The 22975-nt window shown below is 46.4% G+C and overlaps 1 protein-coding gene across 2 annotated transcripts in view; it reads right to left on the bottom strand.

Annotated features, from left to right (window-relative positions):
- Positions 1 to 13117, bottom strand: part of PKM (pyruvate kinase M1/2) — a 39137-nt gene extending 26020 nt beyond the window's left edge. The window contains exons 1-3 of one of the 2 annotated variants that reach the window (XM_073363162.1): positions 13002 to 13117; positions 1240 to 1400; positions 152 to 243 (exon numbers count right to left, since the gene is read on the bottom strand). In XM_073363162.1, the coding sequence (XP_073219263.1) occupies positions 152 to 243; positions 1240 to 1381 (234 nt within the window). In that variant the 5' untranslated portion in view covers positions 1382 to 1400; positions 13002 to 13117. The remainder of the gene's footprint in view (positions 1 to 151; positions 244 to 1239; positions 1401 to 13001) is intronic. The other variant, XM_073363161.1, reaches the window with a different exon arrangement.
- Positions 13118 to 22975: the final 9858 nt, after the last annotated feature.

Raw genomic sequence — 22975 nt, 5'->3', positions numbered from 1 at the left:
AGACAAGTTAATTTGTGATTAAGTATCATCTTCCCACTGCCTACGGCTGGAAGCTTGAAGCAGCACACACACACCTTGGACCAAGTATCTTGCCCCATGAAAGCGCTTTTGATTAAACATTGTCCTGATCCAGCAGACTCTCTGCCCTTACCTCATGAGTTCCATGAGAGAAGTTGAGACGGGCAACATTCATTCCAGATTTAATCATTTCTCTCAGCATTTCCACTGAGCGGGAGGCTGGGCCTAGAAGGAACCACAGTTATTACCAATTGATTAAGTTTGTTACAGACTTTTAAAGGCAAAGATAGCAAAACCAGAAACTGTTCTAGGTTTGTGGGCTATTTCACAAGGTAGGAAGGGGTAAACCACATATCCCTAGACGACGTAAAGGGACTTGAATATCTGAAGTGACATGTCTCTGCTTGCTGGGCTTCTGGAAATTGCGTGCATGCCCTCAAACTAGTTCAGATGTCTCCATCTATATCTTAGTTTGTATATCTGTAAAGACTGACTGCACTCCAATTAAGGGCCCTTGTAACTCACAAATGCAATTCCCAAGTATTAAAAGAATTCTTCAACCCTGGCTGTATGTTACTCCCATAGCCAAAGTCTGCTGCATACAGCATTACACTAGATCTTTACTACTGCATTTTCAATCTGCCAGTTTAGATTTAGTGGGGAAAAAGGGATAATGATGCTGCAAAGAAAACTGTCTGCAATAGCTAGAAGAGCATTTCACTTTGAAACACAAATTCAAACTAGCAGTCAATTCCCTAGCTGCACATGAAAGCAGACAATTCTCTGCCATTAATAGAAGCAACTCCTATCCATCTCTTACTTTGGGTACAAGTTTGTATTTCAAGCTACTTTAACTATCATTGTGCAGCATGCAGGAAGACTGGTGCAGAGATCAACGGTTTATTTTTGCTTCAGTCTCCAAAGTAGGAATGGTGTACTTCGTAGCTAATCACAATTTTATATTTTGTAGTAGTGGATAGGCTCTCTTACTTCTGAAGCCAGGATTCATGCAAACTTGAGAAAAGGATACGGTTGCAATACTCATGAGTTCACCCATGCTCCTCATGTTACAGAGAGGTAGTGAAGTTAAATATTTGCATTTTTCCTCAATCCACTCTACAGATCTTTGAGAACACTGAAGTCTTTGGGGCTGTTCTTAAATTTTATATTAGGAGACAGCTGCAATTACCCACCTCCCCCAACGTGTTAAGAGTCACATACCAATAGTGCAGATAATGCCGGTGTTTCGTGCCGTGATTGGCTCAGAATCAATGTCCAGGCGGCACATATGCTCCAGAAAAGTGTCTGCCATGGCAGCATGTAGCTGCTGGGTCTGGATGAAAGCATCGTGGTGCTTAGACATGGTTGCTGGGATTCTTTACCTAGGAGAGAGGTTAGAGTTATTTTAGACTGGCAGGTAAATCTATTTGTTTAGCAGTTCTCATACACTAGTACACTGAAAATTGAGCTGGTTGAGATTAAAAACAAATCTCAGTAAGCAACTCTGCATGAGTGTTTAAGTTATATACATTCCATTTTACATCATTTCTTGGGTAATCTCAGCACAGACTGGTGTTAGTTATTGAATCAAACTATTGATGTGAAGCCCTAATACTAGAAACCAAAGATTAGGAAGAGTGCCTGGTAAATTGCTGGGAGGTAGTGGTTATGAAGTGAAATATTAATGTCTTCTACAGCTAGTTTATTTGGTCTCCTTGTAGTGATTTTAGAGGGTATTTTTTAATGGACAAGTGTATGGATTTGCAGACATATTAATGTAACCCAAGGCCCAATGTAGGCCTTAATGTAACATAGGCCCAAGGGAAGCCCCTAACTGATCAGATCAGGAACCAAATTTGCTTAATACCATTGTAAAGATTGTTTAAGGGCTTGTTTATATGGCACCTCAGGTAGATATGCCAGACTCTTGTATAATAAGCAAACACTGCCTGAACCGATCATCTCAGAACGCTGGACTTCCTGAGGGCCTGTCTACATGATGCTCCAGTCCATACTAGAGGGGTCTGAACTGTACTGTAGAGTGCTCTAACTGCCCCATGTAGACCCTGCTGGCGTAAACAAAAAAGGTACCAGTGTGTGTTGTCCTGTGGACTACATCAACATGCACTGGGTACCTTTTTAGTTTATGCCAGCAGGGTCTACATCGGCAGTTGGAGCACTCTACAATTCACACCCCTCCCTGTAGGCCAGTCTTCAAGTGTGCTACTATGAAAGTGCACAGGTATTGTCACCGTACTCCAGAGTTCCAGGAATGCTTACACTTTGGGGTTAAGCGTAGGAACACTTCCTCCAGTTGTGACCAGTTGAGGACTCAGGCAACAGCAAAACTGACCACTACTGTAGTTTTCCTACAGTTAGTCCAAAATACATCCATAATTTGTGCTGCTCCCTCATCCTTACTCCCTTAACCTGTTTCCATTCTCTGCCCTGAAGTATCTACAGACTATAGTAGTTATACCATTGTGAACATTATAGTACCAAAGTCTTGTTACAGAAAATATGCACACTGATGTACAATTTAACAGGTTCATTTCTGAGCTGAAGTCTCTTCTATACCCAAGTGCCTAATCAACATTATGGATTAATCCTGTAGGAGAAGTTTAAAACCAACCCTTTAAGTCGGAACAACTCAACAGGCTTAAACTTGAATAAAACCTCTTCAAGCTGAGGGTGTCTGAAGGAGACACTACCTGACCATTAGAATAGCACTGTAATAAACTTGGACAGAATTATACTATGGAATCAGATAAATCTCCCGATTTTGATCTTTTCTGGAGACCTAAATAAGAGGAAATTGCACCCCCCTCAGTTCTTGAGGCCAGCCAGTCTATGTTGAGACTAATAATCCTAGAACAGATTAACCCTTTTCGTAACACCAGCTAAGGACTAGTCTACACTGGCAATGTTAAACGTGGCTTTAACGTGGTTTGTGCAGCCGTGGCAGAGTGCTGGAAGAGCTCGATTTAAAAAAAAAAAATCAAAACAAACCAAACAAAAAACCTCCACGAGGGGCATGGCTCCCAGCGCCAGGGCACTGTTTACACTGGCACTTCACAGCACTGAAACTTGCTGTGCTCAGGGGCGCGCGCGCATGTGTGTGTGTTCATACCCCTGAGCGAGAACGTTGCAGTGCTGTAAAGTGCCAGTGTAGACAAGCCTTAAGACACAAGTTGTTTGAATTGCTTTACCACGAGGTTCTAATCAGACAGGTCTGAGAGAAAAGCCTGGGCCTGGTTAGTCTCAAGCAAGGGTTCAGTTTACTGCCTAAGGCTGCCAAAGGTGAGCTGGAAGGCAACACTTCCACCTGATGCTGGAGCTAGTCATTACTAAGAACAGAGAAACAAGGAATCAGGTATGTGCAACACCAAGTTGTATGAAAGGTGCCAGTGAAGGACACTGAATTGAGAAACTTCACTTTGCTTGTCAATAGATATTCCCAGCTGAAATGCTTATTCCTCAGCTCTTTCAATATCAGCACCACTCCAGCCTCCCCATCCCCACTGAATTCATATGCAACCCAAGAAGATTCCTATTAAAGACATTTTGATTTAAAAAAATATAAAGTTAGCATGGCACACATTAAATGGGTAAAAACTGGCTAACTGACTGGCTTCGAAATGTAATTAATTGTAGAAGGGCAACAGTCATCAAGCGTGTGTTTCTACAGGGGTCTTACAGGGAACAACTTTCATTCCTATGTCATTTAACGTTTTTATCAGTGACCTGGAAGCCAACAAAACCACCACTTATAAAGTCTGCAGACAATACAACAATTGGGAGGGTGATAAATAGGGAAGAGGGCAGGTCACTGATTCAGAGCAAACTCGATCACTTGGTAGACTGGGTACAAGAAACAATATGCATTTTAATTCAGCTAATGTAAATGTATGCATCTAGAACCAAAGAATGTAGGCCATATCTACATGATTGGGGATTCTATCCTGGGAAGTAGTGATACAAAAGAATGCAGGGGTCATTGTGGCTAATCAGCTGAACATGAGATCCCAGTGAGAGGCAGTGGCCAAGAGCTAGTGAGATCCTGGGATGCATAAAAAAGGGACTCTCAAGTAGGATTAGAGAGGTTATTTTACCTCTATTTGGCACTAGGGTGAGTGCTGCTGGAATACTGCATCCAGTTCCAGAGCTCACAATTCAAGAAGGATGTTGATAAATTGGAGAGGGTTCAGAGAAGAGCCAAGGCCTTGTCTATACTGGCAAGTTACTGTGCAGTAAAGCAGCTTTCTGCAGTGTAACTCCTGACTTGTACACACAGCCAAGCCACTTTGTGCGCAGAAACTCCTCAGCTGCAGTGTTGCAGAAAACCCCCCCAAAAACACCACACCTCATAAGCCTTAAAGCATAGAGGGCTCCAGCACTGTATTGACAGTGTAAACATCTTACAGCACAGAAAGCAATCAACTGGCCTCCGGAAGTGATCCATAATCCCTCAAGTGGCTGCTCTTCTCATTGTTTTGAACTCTACTACCCTGGAGACAAGTGCTCCCCTCCTTTTCAAAGCTCCATTTCTGACAGACATTGCATGCTGTGCTGATCTGCTCCAGGATACAAAGCAAACCATTAATGTGGAATGGTCCTGCTGTTGAACACAGGCGTGCATGTGGTGCATGTGTGAGAGAGACCGCTGTGCAGAGAGCTGGGAGCGGATGTCGGGGTTTCCCCCTCCCCCCAGGACTGGTTGCTTCCTGATGCTGTCTGAACTTACAAGACCGCATGCTGACACACACTGTACCCCGAAACACACCATCTCCACCCCATACACACACACTCCCTGTCACTCTGCCCTCCCCTGCCTATTTCAGTTGAAAAGCAGCTGGCAATGTAGCATGATGCCCATGGAACAATGGGATTGGGAAACCTGCATCATGTGATGCTGTGCCTGCCCCATGAGGCATTGCAAACTCTTCCCAAAGCAGCCTGTGGTCAGTTACACAGTTGGATAGCCACCACAATTCACTGCTCTTTACAGTTGCAAGAGCTGCTAATGTGGATGCGCTCCACAGTCACAAAGAACACAGTAAAAAGAAGGAGGAGGATTTGTGGCACCTAGAGATTAACAAATTTATTTGAGCATAAACTTTTGTGAGCTACAGCTCACTTCATCGGATGCATTCAGTGGAAAAATACAGTGGGGAGATATTTTCCATTGAATGCATCTGATGAAGTGAGCTGCCGCTCACGAAAGTTTATGCTCAAATAAATTTGTTAATCTCTAGGTGCCACAAATCCTCCTTTTCTTTATATAATTTGAGTAATCTGCCACCTTCACCTAGATAAGTAGCTTTTTTGGAATGCAGTCTGACAGCAAGTTAGGCCATCTGTTTTTTTTATCAGATCTGGGGGGGTGTGGCAGAAATCACACTTCATAGTGTCTGTAGGGTGAACTTCCTGCACACACCAGGGACTCCCTGCCTTCCAGGCCAGAAATTCCTGGGTGCTATTCTCCCATCTCCCTCTCTGGCAGGGACTTCCTGTAACTCCCCTCAATCTTCCTCCCTGACAGGGGCTGTTTGCCTCCTACATATACTGCAACACCAGGGTCCCCCAATGTAGGCCTACCACCCTCATTCCAGGTTGCCCCATTCCATTAACGGTCTGGGAGATTGATAGTCCTTCAGTGTGTGAACAAACTATTAGAAGGATGAGCGGGGGGGGGTGGTATTGTTATGCTAGAAGGCATTAGTAGGTGACAACCAGTTTGATCGATACACTATTGCAGAAGTGCTTGTGGCTGTGCTGAAAAGGTAACAGGTATTCCCATGTCTCCCATTTATCCCCCCCCCCCCAATGTAAAGCTCTGGCCATTAAGGCCTAAAACATTCCCCAAAGCGTTGGAATTGGTTGGATGCAATGTTCCAGTGTTATTGCATTACATAAGACAAAAATCATGTTGAATGTAGCATGCTCAACCAATGAAGGAGGACCAATTATGATCATCTAGTCTGATTTTCTGCATAAGACAGGCCTGCCAGTGAATTCTGCCTATTAACTCCTGCAGAGCCAAAAATATTACTGGTGAATTTGAGACCATACTGCTCCACATGGTACTTGTGTGTATCTGGATTCATAGATTATTCTGAACCATTGCCTATTAAAATAACTAAGATAAACACATTCCCAACTTCCCCCTCTAATTAGCATTTATAGCAGCAACCTGAACTTATCCTACATCATGGACACTGGGGAAAAAGCAGGCAGAACTTACTGTAAAACCAGTAACATTGCTTGTTAGATCAAAGTTACTGTAACAGTCAAATGATAGTGTTAGTTGTACCTGTTAGCTAGATCAGGATATTCCGCTTTATCAGTCATTAAGGCTAAGAGATTTAGAGTCCCAACTGTCAGTTAAGAGTTTGGATAATATGGACATAAAACAACTTTGCAATTGGCATTATGACTTCACCTACAGTCCTTTGCAGAAGAGATATCCACTATGATCCAACCACAACGTATTAAGCATTGCTGTCACAGGAGAGCACATGCTATTTTAAGATGGTTCACTCAGAAAGCTTAGCTCCTCCCTCACCCACCTCTGCCAGTCAAGCCTTCCAATTTCTCTGCATCTACGTGCAGTTTCTCATGCAAGGCAGCTCTGACTCACTACATCCTCATTATGATATAGAGAAGTACTGCAATGACACAGGCTACTGAAAACCTCAGTATACCCTGGCAAGTAGTCTCTTATCCAGCCCCATAGGAAAGTGCTGACTCACTGAGTTAGAAATAAGAAAAGGAGGACTTGTGGCACCTTAGAGACTAACAAATTTGAGCATAAGTTTTTGTGAGCTACAGCTCACTTCACTGGATGCATAAAAATGAAGGCACATGAAAGTCTGCCCATATTAGAAACATTGCAAGGTTACATTATGATACATAGCTATTCCAGCATACATAGCTTTATGTTTCCCAGCAGCATGAGGCGGTGGTACAGAAGGAGAGACCTTAGCTCCTTCATATCAAGCCACTTCCTCCCCATTCTTACGTAAGAGTTTTTTAGATATTAAAAACAAAGCAGTTCCCTGAAAAGGCAATTTCACACATGAACACAGTGTCAGGCTTCCAGATCCTGCAACCGATTAGGCTGCTTTTGGTCCTCTGATGGATTTGTTTAGTTATTTCCTTCTGGTTGGCCTGACTTTAAAATAAGAAATAACTTCTGGAGAGGGGAGCAATTCTCAGATCTTACTAAGAAGAAAGATGGATTTTGCAGAAGGGGAACAGTTCCCACAGCCAGTCATCATAGCCTAGATTTCAGGTGCAAAGCCTCTGAAGAGTTCAAGCAAAACCTTTATATTATGTAGCACCGTGTATAGTCTAAATTGCTGAATGCATTAGGGAGTAGTATAATGTATATTCTCATAAATGAATGAGAAGGAACTGTAGCAGCAAAAGTTCTCCCCATGCCCACTGACATCAATAAGTCAAAACATGCACTATTTGAAGCATCTCATCTCATTTGGTTCTGTACAAGGGATGAGCAATTGAGATGGAAACTGACAGTCCACTGGCTATCAGGCTATTACTGAGTCACAAGCTTTTCAAAAAAAAAAAAGGGGGGGGGGGAGGAGAAACCCCTAACAGTCATCTACAAACTACTCTAATTTAAATTTCTGTATTTCACACTCATTCTGTGATAAGATCACGGCTTTTTAAAAGAGTTTCATTTGAAGTCAAAATCCCATTAACTACCATCTTTTCCAATGCAACTCAAAAGTCAGAGAAACAGTGATCACAGGCATGTCCTGCCTCTGCAAGAGGTGGGAGCTTTAAGCTGACAGGCCATTGGCTTAGAGCTTCTCTACCACAAGCGCTACAGTGATGCAGTTGCGCCACTAAGTGCTGTAGCGTAGACAGCCTCATCTTTTTCCTTGCTAATAAATCCTTAGTTAATTATAGGATTGTCTTTGGTGTGACATCTAAGGTACAAATTGATCTGAGGGTAAGTGACTGGGAGTAACCTGAATATTTTGTCATCTTAACCGTAAGTGACCATTTATCCAGCTTGCCTGGGTGGCAAGACAGAAAATCTGCTTGGGCACTCTAGTCTGTGACTATGGTAAGACTGTTATAATGATCCAGGCATTCACATTTGTTATTGGACTGGTGAAATCTAATTCTAGAACACAGCACCAGTTTGGGGTGTCTGTCCTACTTTTTGACATTCTACCCTGAGGTTGGCACTCAGTCATGAACCACTCCAGACAGCATGACAGATACTGCAGATTATTCAGGACCACATGGCAATTTCTGCTTCACCCAATTGATTTAGAACACCTCTCTCAGATACCATCAAATTGCAGATTCTAAACCTGTATCTTCAGAGACAGACATTCAGACAGCAGCTTTTGGGATGCTAATGTTTCTTGGATTTTCAGAGCACAAATTAACTGGATTAGAAAGGATAGGTGGGAGGGCCACACTGGTGCTGTGTTTGTGACATCAATACTTTTCCTAGATGAGAATGAATTAGCAGTCAGATTAACATGATCTAGTTCAGTCTGCACCTCCCTGAAGAAATCAAGCTCACCACATGTTTGATTAAGGAGTCAGATTGATGCTGATAACGAGATCATATAACCCCTCCAAAAAGAATTAGAGATCAGGGTGCAGGCATAACATGCTAGCCACACTTATCTGTATTGCATGTGTTACCAAAGCAACTACAGTTAAGCAAAATTCCAGAAAAATCCAAGAGTTCTCTCCCCTGTGCTATCAGCAAACAAGGCTAGTGATCTCTTTCGGAGGAAAGGAAGCAGATTCATTGGTAGAGTGAAGATTTGAGCCCTACCTTGATTTATAGATGAGTCAGAACAGCACACAACTGAAATACCTCCTAGATAAAGCATTTCTGCACACATCATTCAGTAGCGGCGGTTAGCTGCTACTGCTGTCGGTCCTATTTTTTTCCCTACGTGCTATCCATCACACAACACTGCAGCTAAGCTCTGCTGCCAGAGGAGGTGGGGCTATATAGCCTCTCCTAGGAATAGGAACAGGCTGCTGTCTAAAGCCAGAGGACAGGAAAGAGGACACACCCACGTGATTTGTCCTGGCCATTTACAGCTTCAGCAAAATGGATTCAGCTTTGGATTTTATGTAATCAAGATTGGCCTCTTTCCTACCTTGCTGGTAGCAGATGGTCTTATTTATATACTAAATAGGTGATAAAAATTCTAAGTGTTTTACCCAGGAGTGGAGGCACATAGATGTAGACTAACTGCATTCTTAGATGTTAGATCGCCTCAATGTACAGTCAATGCAATATCAAACTGACTGCCTTATTTACCACCAGCTTTTCACTAGAATTTGTAATTTCATCTCTAGAAAATTCAGAAGGATCTTTTTTAGACATAAAACATTCAGCCCCAAGTATCTTATGATTTCACAGTATGTTTACTTTTCTGCTGGAAGAACTTGAGTTTGTTTCAGTTATCTAGCCACAACAGAAGAGTGGGAGTGAGAACTAGTTATAACTAAAAAGAAAAGGAGGACTTGTGGCACCTTAGAGACTAACAAATTTATTTGAGAATAAGCTTTCGTGAGCTACAGCTCACTTCATCGGATGAGCCGTAGCTCACGAAAGCTTATACTCAAATTTGTGAGTCTGAGGTGCCACAAGTCCTCCCTTTCTTTTTGCAAATACAGACTAACATGGCTGCTACTCTGAAACGAGTTATAACTGTTAGCCACAAAATGCATTATGCCTCACCCCCAAATCTGTTCTCAAACCATGTTAGAACCTTTCTAAAACTTTCCAATTCTCTAGTGAAGGATTATCTTGATAACCCTAGCATGGCCCAGACACTATTTGGGGGGGGAGGAGTTAGAGGAACAGGAAGAAAGGTGGGGAGTGGCCAGCTCTGTTTATAAAAGCTCTTGATTTCAAAAGGCTAACTATACTTCAATTTCCCTTGATGTATAGCTGTAGATAACCAGATACAAGTCTAAGATTCTTGAAGCTGGATGAAGTTATAATTGTTCTGCTAGATTTCAGTGATACAAATAAAAATAAGGCTGCAGTTTATAGGAGCAATTTCAGTGAATAAGGAGTCACAAAATACTTGAGGGATTGTGCAAACATTAGTGGGTTGTATTACTTAACAGATTCAAAACTCTGTACAAACATAAGCAGCATTTTCTGTTATGCTGTGCTCCATCCCAAAATAGCTGAAATGCCAGAGCCATGACCATTTAAAAAAAAAATCTACTCTACTTTTATTAACCTGAGATGACAGCAATTAAGTTTCCACTGCGTAGTAACAAAAGCACCATTCATGCAAATCTGACTCTAAAAAGAGCAGTTCAAAGATTTTTTTTTTTTTTTTTTTTAAGAAAACCAGTCTTTAGTGAAGTACAGATGATCATCAAAATTGGACATGTTTGCACAGACATAATACAGGAAAAAATACAGGAGACATTCAAAAGGGGCCTTCGCTTGCCTGTGCGATGAAGAGATGACTAAGTCACTAACAAATTTATTGAGCCATATACTGATCTAAGTTAGCATCCTTTAGGATACTGCCAGCTTTCTTGGCGTGGGAGGAGGGGGAAGTGGCAAATACTCCCAGTCTGATTGGCCCACTGAACCCCAGGAAACACTAAACTGAAATACCTTGCAACTCTGAATCCAAGCTTCTTTCTGCAAATTCTATGGCATGTAGCTGCAACCAGAAATAAATGTAATTTGCTTAATCACTTCCCCCTTTTAGTAGCTCAGTTACTTCAGTGCCATATCAACCCAGTTTGATTACTCAATTACTCTTGCATTTGAGGGGAGAAGATCAGAGAAATAGCTAGTAATAACCACACCTCTTAAGACATGGCTCTAACAGTAGTATATTAAAACCCATGTATCTGAACCAAAACCAAGGATTGTTTTCCAGAGGTGTTTGGTATTAATCTGAATAAAAGTAGGAAGTATAGAATAAGGCAGTACATAGTACGGTGTTCTAGCTAATTCTACCTTAGAGACATAGTACACTACAAAGTTCAGCATCCATCAATAGGGTAATAGTTTCAAATTTACCAACACTGGAATTCTGTTTAAAGAATACCATTAGCTGGGGTGTATTTAATTCCCTCTTTTGAGGGATACTTGCATGTTCAGTTTACTTTTACACATCACCCACCTAAAAAACAGATATTAAGATGAAAAGCGGAGGTTCAATCCAGGGCAACAATTTAGGAACAACTCTCTTCCACATTTCTTTTCCTGCACTATACATCAGCGGTTATATTGCAGTCCTGTGCTGTGGCACATTAGATGACCACCTCTGAGGCTGCAGCATCAGAGCCAATCACAAGGGGTTGCGACAGCAGTGGTACCCGCACTCCATTGAACAATCCCAGCAGACACGTGTCCCCCTGCATGGTGCTGCAGCAACCTGACCCATCAGGTTTGCCCACAAAGTAGTTTCTTGTCAGTTATGTTTGGCCAACAGACCCACCAGGGGTAGGAAAGTTTGATCCTTGCCATTTTGACAATAGTATGCATAAGCGATCTGCTTGGGGGAGGGCCAGTTTTGTTTCACACATACAGTCTCAGGATACCATTGGGGGCATTTGTGATTCAGACCTCCCTATAAAAGGGAAAGCTGGGATAGAATCTAGCACAGGGATTCTCAAACTGGGGGTCAGGACCCCTCAGGAGGTCATGAGGTTATTACATGCGGGGGGGGGGAAGGGTCACGAGCTGTCAGCCTCCACCAGAAACTCCACTTTGCCTCCAGAATTTATAATGGTGTTAAATATATTAAAACATGTTTTTAATCTATAAAGGGGGGAAAATCACACTCAGAGGCTTGCTATGTGAAAAGGGTCACCAGTACAAAAGTTTGAGAACTACTGATCTAGCATCACCCCCTTACACTGACCTCACAGTTAACTTAATAGCAATGTTTTATAAAGATCCTCCCTTGCAACTACACAAAATGGCATCAGCTCTGAAATGCAGATCATTACAGGACTGCAGCAGATGGAAGAACCCTTCCTATTGGCAATCAGATCACATTTGACTAGACTTGGTATGCAATGCAACATAATCCCTGTCTCACAAGGCTAACCAATGCTACAAGAGCCATTCAAAAGTTAACCTAAGGATAGCTAACCTAGTTTAACAGCTCACTGTAGGAGGAAGACATCTCGAACACAGGATGAAGGGACAGAGGTTTAAACTTTGATTTAAAACCTTTTGAAAGGTACTTAATTGCCTCACTTTCTATTTTGCATCATATGTTAAGTCTGCCCTTTCCTCTTCTACTGAAAGTCACCCCTGGTGTGGATTCCCCTGCATCACTGAAGCAATGAAGGTTAAAAGGATTGAGTTTCACCGGAGCCTTTAAGAGTAACATCGCATTTTCTATAGGTCAAATTGTACAGAATTAGTACAAGCAAGAATCTGACAACAGAAGCTGGGCTTGTCCCGCCTCAGGACGCGGCTCTTTGCTATGTTAGTGTGGTGCATCAGATGGTCTCATCTGGCTCTTGGAGCCCCCCTCCCAACAACAGGCTAGGGCAATGGGTTGCACCCCCGCCGCATCTGTAACAGCCTGGCGCAGTGGAGCTTCGGCAGCCTCCCACGTGCGAGGACGGCTCCCCACGTGCTCCCGACGGGACAGCTTGAGCTCGGACCACGCACGTGCCCCCGCGCGCCACCAACGGCCAGACTCGCTCTGCGCGAGGCAGCGGTGGCTGCGCGCTCCGCTGGGAAGGGACGAGCTTCGGCGCCCCCGCCCGAGCATCCCCGACTCGCAGCAGCGCGCGCCCTTCGTTCGGCCTCAGTAGAGTGGCCACGCCGGCCAGGATCGGCTGGCATCCTGGGCCCCTCAGCGCGGGGGGATGGAGGAGGCTCCCTGGGAAGGACCCGCTCCGCCCCAGGGAGTGGCGGCACCTGGCTGGCTGGCTGGCTGGCTGGCCAACCGATCTCCCTCCCCCCACCCGGGTACCTGCTGCTCCTCGCCGCGTCCGTTCTCCCCAAGAGCCTCAGCTTCTCTGCAGCCCCAGCCGCCGCTCCTCAAGGTGAATGCCGCCGCCCTACGGATCCCTCCGCCGCCCGCGCCTGGCTCGCTAGGGGAGGCGGGGCGGACGGATTTTTTTTCACTAGCGGAGGCACAAGCTGCGGTGGGAAAAGGTAGTTCGACTTCACGCGGATAGCTGGCCAATGGAGAGGCGCCCAAGGCGCTCGGCACACGGGCTGCGAGTGACAGAGGCAGCGGTGGCTGCAATTAAAGGGGCAGCATTCCTTACCTCCCTCCATGCAGCAGTATCATCTCTTAAAGGGGCCGCATCCCTTACAACCCCCATGCAGCAGGAGCTCTGAAGGGGACTGCAGGCCTCACCCCCCCCATGCTGTAACATCTGTTAAAGGGGTCCACGCCCCTTAGTTCCCCGTGCAGCAGCCTCATTTCATTTCCCTTTCCCTTCCCCTTCCCCTGCAGCAGCAGCAGCAGAATCTCTTATCACGGGGTGTGCCAGCCAAGAGAGAGCTCCATGTGGGACCCTGCATTCTGCCACGGCCTGGGCTCCCGGTAGCGTCGGTGCTATGCCTCATTGCCACGGGACAGCACCCCATTGCCCATCCCCCATGTGCCTGCTCAGAGGCTAGGCTGCCCTACATCCCAGCTGGAAGCCTGTCCTGAATACCTCCTGCCCCTCCCCCTGTCTTTCAGGGCCCTAGAAACCGTTTACAAAGATCTTTCTGTTCCCCATTGTTGCTTTCTCACTCTAGTGACAAAGGGAGGAGGGAGCAAGCTGAAAACCAAGCATGACAAATGAACGCTTGAGGTCCCCATGCATGGCCAGTTTCCCTCCCCATAGGTGGTTACAGCCGGGCTCCAAGGAGACGGGAAGCTGAGCCAAAAGCTACCTTTGAGGGTTCCCCAAAGACTAAAGAGTGGGGAATTGGGCTCTGGGTTGCTGAGACTACCAGGGGCATCCCCCAATTTCCCCTTGTCCTAGGAGCTTCGGGCCCTGCCAGGTGGGAGGCTAGCCCTGATAATGGCTGTTATCAGCAAGAATGAGTGTGTCATTCTGCCCAGCAGACTCAGAGGATGAGTTTGCAGTGATGGAGCACCCAGCAGCAGCAGCTTGTGACTCATCTGCTCTGGTTTTAAGGTCACATTGTCTTTTCCCTGAACTGGAAATAATTCACATACCATGCTGAGTAATGGAGCACACCCACTTCCTACAGCAGACTGCTCCTTCCTGTTCATCATATCACCACATATTCATTGGGCTGGGATCTCTGAATACCACAGTAAGACACATTATGAGAGCAAGAAGAGATGGGTTATTTTTTCTCAGAGTATAAACCCATGTGCCCAGTTAAGGGCTGACATGAGTCACCCCACAACTCAGGGGTTCTAGACCACAAAGCACCTGGGGCAGCATAGGTTCCTCACTAGAGAAATGAAAGTGACACATACTGGGTTACCTTGGGTAAATCCCTTCCTCTGTTTCCCCATCTGAAAAATGTGGATAATGGTATCAATAGATAAAAAGTGCTCTAGGTATTATTTTAAAGCAACATGCTTAAACAATAATTTTACCTAGCTATCATATAGCACTTTACATCAGTAGATCTCAAAGTGCTTCACAAAGAGGGGGAAATATCATTATCTCCATTTTACAGATGGGGAGAGGCATGGAGCCGTTAGGTGACATGCCCAAGATCACCGAGCGGGTCATTGGCAGAGTCAGGAATAGATACCAGATCTCCTCAGTCCTAGACTAGTGATTTAACTGCCTCCTAATTCCCGCTTTCTTGGGGTTATCCAGTTGTGGTCATAAACTGAGGACTTGTGTTGATATTTTCAAAAATAGGAGTCTTATGTTAGACACCTAAATAAATGCTCTGATTGTCAACAATGCTGAGCAACTATTGACTTCAGTGGTAGCTGCTAGGTACTCAGCACTTCTTAAAATCAGGCCACTTATTTAGGAGCCTGAACACGGATTTAGAAACATTAGGCTCCTATTTTTAAAAACCTTGGTACTCTGAGCCCCTGTGGACCCTGTGTCCTAAGCCATAAATATTTGTTGGTCAGAAATAATCAAGCCCTACATGACTAGGAGCCCTGAATATCACTCCATGTTGAACAGAAGGCTTACGTCTCAGTCTGTTGGTGCATAAAGGAACACGGCAAAAGTGTAGAAACTGATGAATGGTTCAGAGAAGTTTGAATCGGGTGCTTCTAATTCCTCTTCCTCATAACACAAGAAGAAAGGGCTCTCTAATGAAATGGAAGGATAACATATTTAAACCTGATAGAAAGGAATAGTTTTTCATATAATAGATAATTAGCCAGTGGAACTCACTGCTACAGGATTTCATGGAAGCCAAGAACTTGGTAGCAATCAAAACACTTGATTTATATGATTCATATGATTTTGTTATGTAGAAATGTATATGATTATGTTAATATTCTTTCCTTCCCCCAGCAGCTGGGTTGGTTACAGCTGGGCGTGGTTTGCGAGAGGCTGGGAGACTGAAAAGTGAGACAAAATGTTTCTTTATCGGAATGGTGGGGAATCAGGGTCCGGCTAGATTCTTAAGACTCTGTGGCCTTGCCCCTTTCATTCCAGTATCCCTCAGACTACAATGTTGACAACATCTGCAGTTACTTTAAATAGCATAAAAATGGATAAGAGATATGAACCCTTGTGCTATAGAGCAGGGGTGGAAAAACTACGGCCTGGGGGCTGCATCCAGCCCTTCAGATGCTTTAATCTGGCCCTTGAGCTTCCAACAGGGAGCGGGGTCCAGGACTTGCCCTGCTCCACATGTGCCATGACTCTGCGTGGCTCCCGGAAGTAGGGGCATGTTCCTCCTCTGGCTCCTACACGTAGGGGCAGCCAGGGGGCTCTGCACGCTGCTCCACCCCAAGCGCCGCCCCCGCAGCTCCCATTGGCTGGGAACTGTGAGCATTTATGGCCCGCCATACAATTTCCACACTCAGATGTGGCCCTCGGGCCAAAAAGTTTGCCCACCCCTGCTATAGAGCATGAGCCAACCACCAGGAAGGGAGATCAGGAAGGTGCTTCCCCTATGAGGAGTTGATGTGCAGGGATTAAAGTACATGGGTGCCTGGTCCCTCTTCCCCTGCTAAAAGCCAATGAAGGGCCCCTCTTATATTTATCTCTCTTTCCTTGGCTTGGGGGAGCCTTTCCCCGAGGGCTCACCCTCCTGCCATCTCTTCCCTCTCTGGCGAAGTGAGGACTCTCCAGGCAGAAGGCTGTGAAGTGGGATCTGCAGGAGGAGCCTGGCCTGGGTGGGGATTTTGTGGGTCTCCCAGCTTTCCTGCAGCAAGTGGAAGAGCAGCAGCAGTACTTGGCAGGAAATGAAGAGACATTCTGACTGGAAGTCCCCACCTGCCTCCTCTCCTCAAGAGGAGAATTCTATGTCCCCATAGCTGGAGAGGGGAAAGCACTGGGAGGCAGAGTAGGAGAGGAAGAGTGGAGGAGTAAGAGGGAGACAGGAGGGGAAGATTTAGAAAGTAGCCCATGCTAGCATCTTATCATTGATTAGACCCATCCTCAGATCCACCCTTCCTTCTGGTCCCAGGTCTTTACCAACAGACAGGGCCCACAGGGTGTTTCACACAGATGGCAGGCTTTATCTCTGCTGCCAGATATTGACACAACCTAGGCCTGTACCTGCTTTAATCTTGGTTACAAAGATAACATCACCATCCCCTGGCTGTGTGGACACTATCCTGTCACCCAGAGCTCACAGCCGAATAAAGGGCGCAGCTGCCTCAATCAGACTACTTCCCCCGCTCCTGCAATATTTTAAGCATTTTTACAGGAACAGTCTTTTTCAACTAAGCTAAAGGGAGGATTAAGGGCTCATCAAACTCACTTTCGATACCAAAACTTTAACATCAACCTAAGTAAAGTGAGGGCAGAATAACTTCCTGAATTCATGGAATTTGTGACAGTCAGATCAGGATGTACTGATCTGTTGATGCAAGAATATGGTAGATTGCAGTTAAATTTTTGTGCTGTAGTGTGTGTTTGGTGAAGGTGGGGAACTCATTGCTTTTCAGTATGTTGGAGAAGGAAGGGAAAGCCTTCTGGAATGGTGGAGCGCATTATCAGCAGCATTGCCAGGGAAGGGAGGGTGGTAAGGAGTGCAGGAGACTGTTGTGTTTTGCGTGGGTAGGGTGCGTCATGATGAAGTTAATCACATTTCATTTTTACAACCCCAGTAGTGTGGTCGGCACTTTCCAGACAGGTAGTAACAGAAGTCAAGTCCCTGCCCATAAGATTGCACATGTCCATGGCCTTTCACAGCCCTTATATGTTATCGTGATAGGCCCTATATGAAAAGCTGAGACAGAGTGGAGTAGTGTCAAATGACCTTCCTGGTTACAAGAAAACAAATGGTTTCTTACACGCAGTTTCAGATGGCTCACAGGATGAACAGTGAGCAAGTGGCAGACCAACTCCATCAGTGGCCTGGAAGGACAGATGAGTCATCTTCTGTCATCAACTGTCGACCCATCTGCCCCTGCTTCTTTCTCACAGGTTGCTGTGCTATACTGACGGCCTGTGACAGTTGAACCGTCAGAGAAGATGGCTAGAGTCCAAGCCTGACTGATTGCAGCACAGAGAATGTGACATTTGATGGGGCTGCTGTTTGGGCGGTGCAGCACTCCAGCCAGTGCAGTGCTTCCAGGTGGGATGCAGCCTAGTGACACCCATTGGCAGCACAGTGCAGCCTTTCATGACCTGAGGATTTTTTAATTGCTTTGGCAAGAAGGTTTCTCCGATCAGGACCAGGTTGTCTGTTCCCTCAGTGGCAGAACTGTGACTGGTGGAGGAAAGGGCTGTGTCATCTCTGCTTGGTCAGGGTCACTCACTCTGGAAGCTTTGCGGGAGCTTTGGGTTAGGATTTGTAGTTTGGGGCCATGCCTTTGTCGGATGGTAAAATCAAGTGGGGGAAGCGTTAGTCCCATTAGTGAATGAGACTTCCAGCCTTGCCTTTGAGAGGGCAGGTGCTGAAGCAAGAGTTAGGCTGTGACTTAAAACAATTGCTGGGTCTAGGAGGAACCACAGACTTATGGGGTGGCCTTGAAGTCACATAATCTCTCAGTGCCTGGGGGATAATAGTATTAACCTACCTGACAGGGGGGTTGTGAATTTAAATGCATTAAAGATTGTGAGGCACTTGGTAACAGAGACCAGATAAGACAAAACATACCCCAAATAAAAGACATAGGACAACAGTTCAGTCTTTCAGTCCATCATCAATAGTCTACATGTCTGCAGTACTTGCCTTCGACTGCAGACCTGTTTGGCAGGGAGCTTGTCTCCTTTCTATAAAGCAGAAGGTACATTTCCAGCCTCGGTGTGTTGGATAATAGACATTGCAAAGGAACTGGGCCTGTTTACCCCCTGTTTCTGATGTCAAAATAGCTGTGAAGCCACCTGCTGTCTGCTCCTGCGAACGTAGGGGTGTTCCCACCCTGGTTAACAGGGGAAAAGGCAGTCCTCTCCCTCTGGCTAGAGGAAGGACCACCGTCAGTTGCTCTGGGTGAGGGGTTTTGCAGCATAGCAAGCGGGTAGATTTAAGGATTAGGGTCTAGCAGGTAAATGAAGTGGGGGGCCCAATGCCAGGGGAGCTGCCTGGAAGGATTGCTTGGAAGGGGTAGAACTGGAAATCTGGAGCGGTGGGTTGGAGGCTGGAGGGAAGTAGGATGTGGGTGTTGAGGATGCTGGATGGGGGATGCAAACAACCCATGGAATCTGACCCCTCTGTTCCCATTACTGATGGGCTTTTTGGCTGGGGATTCTTTACCCAGGATGGTAATAATAATGTTGCTCTTCACAGACATTCTGCGGGCCCCATTTTTTACCAGTCTTTCCCCAGCCATTGAGTCACTGCATGCTATCGCCACTGCCTGCTTCCTAGCCAATATCACCCTTTTCTGGGTCAGCCCTGGCCACTTGTAGGCATCCAGAGGATGTTGCAGCTGCTCGCTGGTGCAGTTACCTCTCCTTTGTGGACTTTCTATCAACGAGGTCCTCTGCTGATTTTCTGCATGGGTGGAAGCCAGCACAGACCCCGTGATGACCCTGGAAAGTATGTTCATGAGCAGGTGAAATCCAGCCATAGAATGTATATGCATGTGCAGTTTCTATGAGCTGAAGTGCCTAGTCTGGGCAGGAATGCAGCGGCTTCATTAGCCAACATGCTCCAACAAGGACAGGAATAAATGTAGCTCAGCATAAAAAAAATGCAACGGGAGGAAAAGGAGGCAAAAAACCCAATCTCATATCTCTCCAGTCAAATGCACAAGGAAATCCTCATCCAAAGGTGGCTATGACCTTTGGCAGGAACACTCACAAAATGTTCCCTAGCACTAAGAAAGACAGTGAGATGAGCCACGTAGAGAGTTTCCAAAGCACAAGGTTTCTGGATACTTAGGGTCTGATTCTCTAGTGTGGCCTGTTGGATTGAGTGCCAGCTTAGTACTCAGTAGAGCTGGGCTGTAGTCCCGGCTCTGCCATGGGCCTGCTGGGTGACCTTGCACAAGGCACATCCCCACTCAGTGCCTCAGTTTCCCTGTCTATGAAATTGGGATAATGATGCTGGCCTTCTTTGTAAGTGTGCTTTGAGATCGACTGATGACACAGGCTAGACAATAATGATTATGAGAAGAGTCCCTCCTTCACACAGTTTTATGTGCCCGGGAGCTGTGTTCTATGCTGGCCATGCTCATTGTTTTATATGATCTTCATGCTCAGCAGGGAGATCACACAAGACCTATGCTCCTCAAGCCTGTGTAAGCCTGGTTTGGAGGTGTAAGTGGTGCAGAGGCTTCATGCTGATGAATTTTTCCGTAACAAGCACAAAATACCTAAGCCAAGATTTTCAAAAGTGACCAGGGATTTTGGGTGACTGACTTGACACTTTAAAGGGGCCTGATTTTCAGCGGGTGGCAGCTCAGCACTTTCTGAAGATCAGATCCCCTTTAATGTGTCTCCAGTTGGGCCCTCAAATTGAGACACTGGTCACTTCTGAAAATCTTGGCCAGACCTGGAAACTGTGCCCTAGAATCCACTACAGATTCCTTTAAAAGTACCAAGGAAGAACTCCCTTCCCACTGGGTGAGTTTGATTATTGGAAGCAAGATGTACTGATCCTGCAGCCATTTAGGCTAGATCCAGCTCTCTCTTCTGCCCACATAGCTCCTGCCTTCTGTCAGCATATTGCAGGTTACTGCACCCAATACCAGGCGTCAACCAGCAAGTGTATTGCAGCAAAGGTTGTCTTGGCGACGCCATGCAGAGATAATGAAAAAGCAAGACTTGCCTTGAGCTGAAAAGCAATTCACAGCATCCAAGCATGGACCCACAGGTGTAGAACTAAGCCATCAAACTGAAGATTACACAACCATCACTGCCCACTGAGTGTCATTCAGCTCCATTGTCCCTTCTGCACCACCCACTTCTTTGTCTCTCCCCCCACCCCACCCCCACCCCCGAGGCCACAAGGATCTGTCAAAAATGGTCTGTCTAGGTTGCCACTAGTCCTGCTGCTGATAGCTGCACTGATTCCAGACCCTTGGCTGTTAGTGTCTATGGATCTGCTGTTTCTTTTCTCCCTTCTGGTTGTATTTAATTCACACTTTGCCTCCTAGTCCCTTTCTTGAATTACATTTCATTGGTGGCTGCTGCTGCTTGGAAATCCAATACCCTCACTTGTATTACCCTGCTAGGAAGGGGTTAGGCTCTGAATCCAAAACCAGCGCCAGGGGTGGTTTTGCCCTTGGATTGTGCAACAAAGGAGAAGCAAGAAGCCTGGAGCTAGGGCAGAGAGAAAGTTGCTGGGAGGAGAGCCAGCTGCTGGCAAAAGGGAACTCTTGTAAACTCTCAGCCTGGAGCTGACAGGACAGCTGAGACCACGTAACTGACACACCATTCTGAGCTCATATCACATGCCAGCAGTGGAGCAGAGCACATGGATAAATAGGACGTCCCACGTGGAGGGAGGAGTGCATGGGCATAGGGCAGAGAGCCTGTGCATATCTAGCCAGGTGTGACGTGGGGTGGGGGGAAGCTGTTTTGCTACAGGCTGTGCCGGGGGCACGGGAGTCTGTGCAATCCTTGCTAGAGATCCTAGTCTGGGTCTGCTCCTGGCTTTGCCTGGGTTAGATAAATGAATTGTTCTCTTGTTAAGTGTGGGGCATGTTCCAGGGCTTAACTGCAACCCCCTCGGAGTAAGGGTTGGTGTGTGTGCTGAGGCACATGGCTGGGACCTGGGACCCCTTAGTCTAACCCTGGGAGGCCCCACCTGATAACTGTGCCACCCACACCCACTTGGAGTGGCACTCTGATCACCACTGATGGTGGCTAGGCCTTCTATAGTGGCTGATGAGCCAGCTACAGCCTTGGCTAACAGAGGTGGAGCTTTTAGCTCAGGCCACAGGGGCTCATGCTGCTTGATTCAGGGACTGAACCTGGCGCCAGTGTCCTACCCAGCAGTGTGTGTTACAATTATAAATCGAAACCGTGACAGCGGAGGTATTGCCAAAGCACCTACTGCCCTGCTTGGGCCCACCTGGCATTTCCTAGTTATTACAGTTAGAGTCTAGGTGAGACAGTGCAGATGGGGTGCAGGCCCTTTACCCCTAGGTCACTGGCCTGGATCTAGTGCAGGCCGGTAGTAACTGGAAGTCATTCCCATCCGATGGCTGATTGGGTGAAGTGAGTTGGAGGCTTCAGTTCATTGCCCAGTGGACAGGTGACCCCATCAGCAGAGTCGGGCCTCTTCTCAGCATGGACAGAATGGGCTGTGGGGACTCAGCTGAGTTCCTCCACCGAGAGGCAGTCTCTGCAGATTGGCGGGCAATGTGGGACAGCTGGCACTGCTGCTGTCTAGGCTGCACCTGTTTGGCTTTGTAAACAGAGGGCTCTACTCTGGTCTCCAGGGCTCAGTTGGCTACCAGTGACCATTCACTTGAAAAGGACAATCAGCAAACCCACCTCAAACTTTTCCACTTTTACAAACAACAGAAGAACTTGACTGGGTATTTTGTGTCCACCAGAAGCAGCTGCCTACACTGAGCTATCTGTGCACTGCAATACGGCAGGCGTATTCCAGGGGAAAGTGTTGTAGGGCAGCCTTGAAGCCTGGCACAAATGGCACAAACTTAATGAGCCCTCTGCACCTGAGAATCTTAGGGGCTGCTTGGACAGGTGCCCGCTGCAGGCCATGGGGTATGTGTCCTGAGAGGGGATCGTGATGGTGAGTGACTCTCCAGGCTCTCCTCCACTCAGCTCTACAGGATCACATGCCAGCCTCATATGAGGCTCATCGGCTGAGGTCAGCTGCGTGGAAGCGCTCTGGCTGATGGACTCTGCATTTTCATCAGCTGTTGTCTCTGCAGTGGAACATTCGGTAGGTTCCCGAGACCGTGTGCTTTGTATAACCCCCTCCCACTCCATTCCACAGACAGCATTGTCCTCCCCCATCTTGCTGCATGGGGCTTCCTGCAAAATCCTGGCTTTGTTTGTGCACATTTGGAATAATTGTCTGTTTATTAATGCCCACAGTCTGCAGCTTGCTAGAGTGTTCAGCAGTGCATGCTCGCAGAGAGACTAGATAGCTCGGGGGGCTGGCAAGGGGTTTTGATGTGCTGCGGCTTTAGGTCACGTGTCTGGATCCGGTGCAAGTCGGCAGCGACCTGACATCTGATGGCTGTGCAGTAGCCTTTGTGAAATGAGTAAGAGATTCTCAATCAACAGAATGAGAGTAGCAGGGAGTGATACAGGACAGGACAGGACTGAGATATATTGAGAAAACTGTGGGGGGACCCAGGACTGGAATAAGAGGGAGTATTGCTGTCCCAGGTTCAATCACATTGTAGGGGAGGCGAGGTCTGGAATAGCAGGGTTGCTGGAGGTCAGGGTT

Source organism: Lepidochelys kempii, chromosome 10 (assembly GCF_965140265.1).
Source record: "Lepidochelys kempii isolate rLepKem1 chromosome 10, rLepKem1.hap2, whole genome shotgun sequence".
NCBI classification, from domain to species: Eukaryota; Metazoa; Chordata; order Testudines; family Cheloniidae; genus Lepidochelys; species Lepidochelys kempii.
Note: the sequence above shows the minus strand (reverse complement) of the source record. Positions and strands in the feature narration are given on the sequence as shown.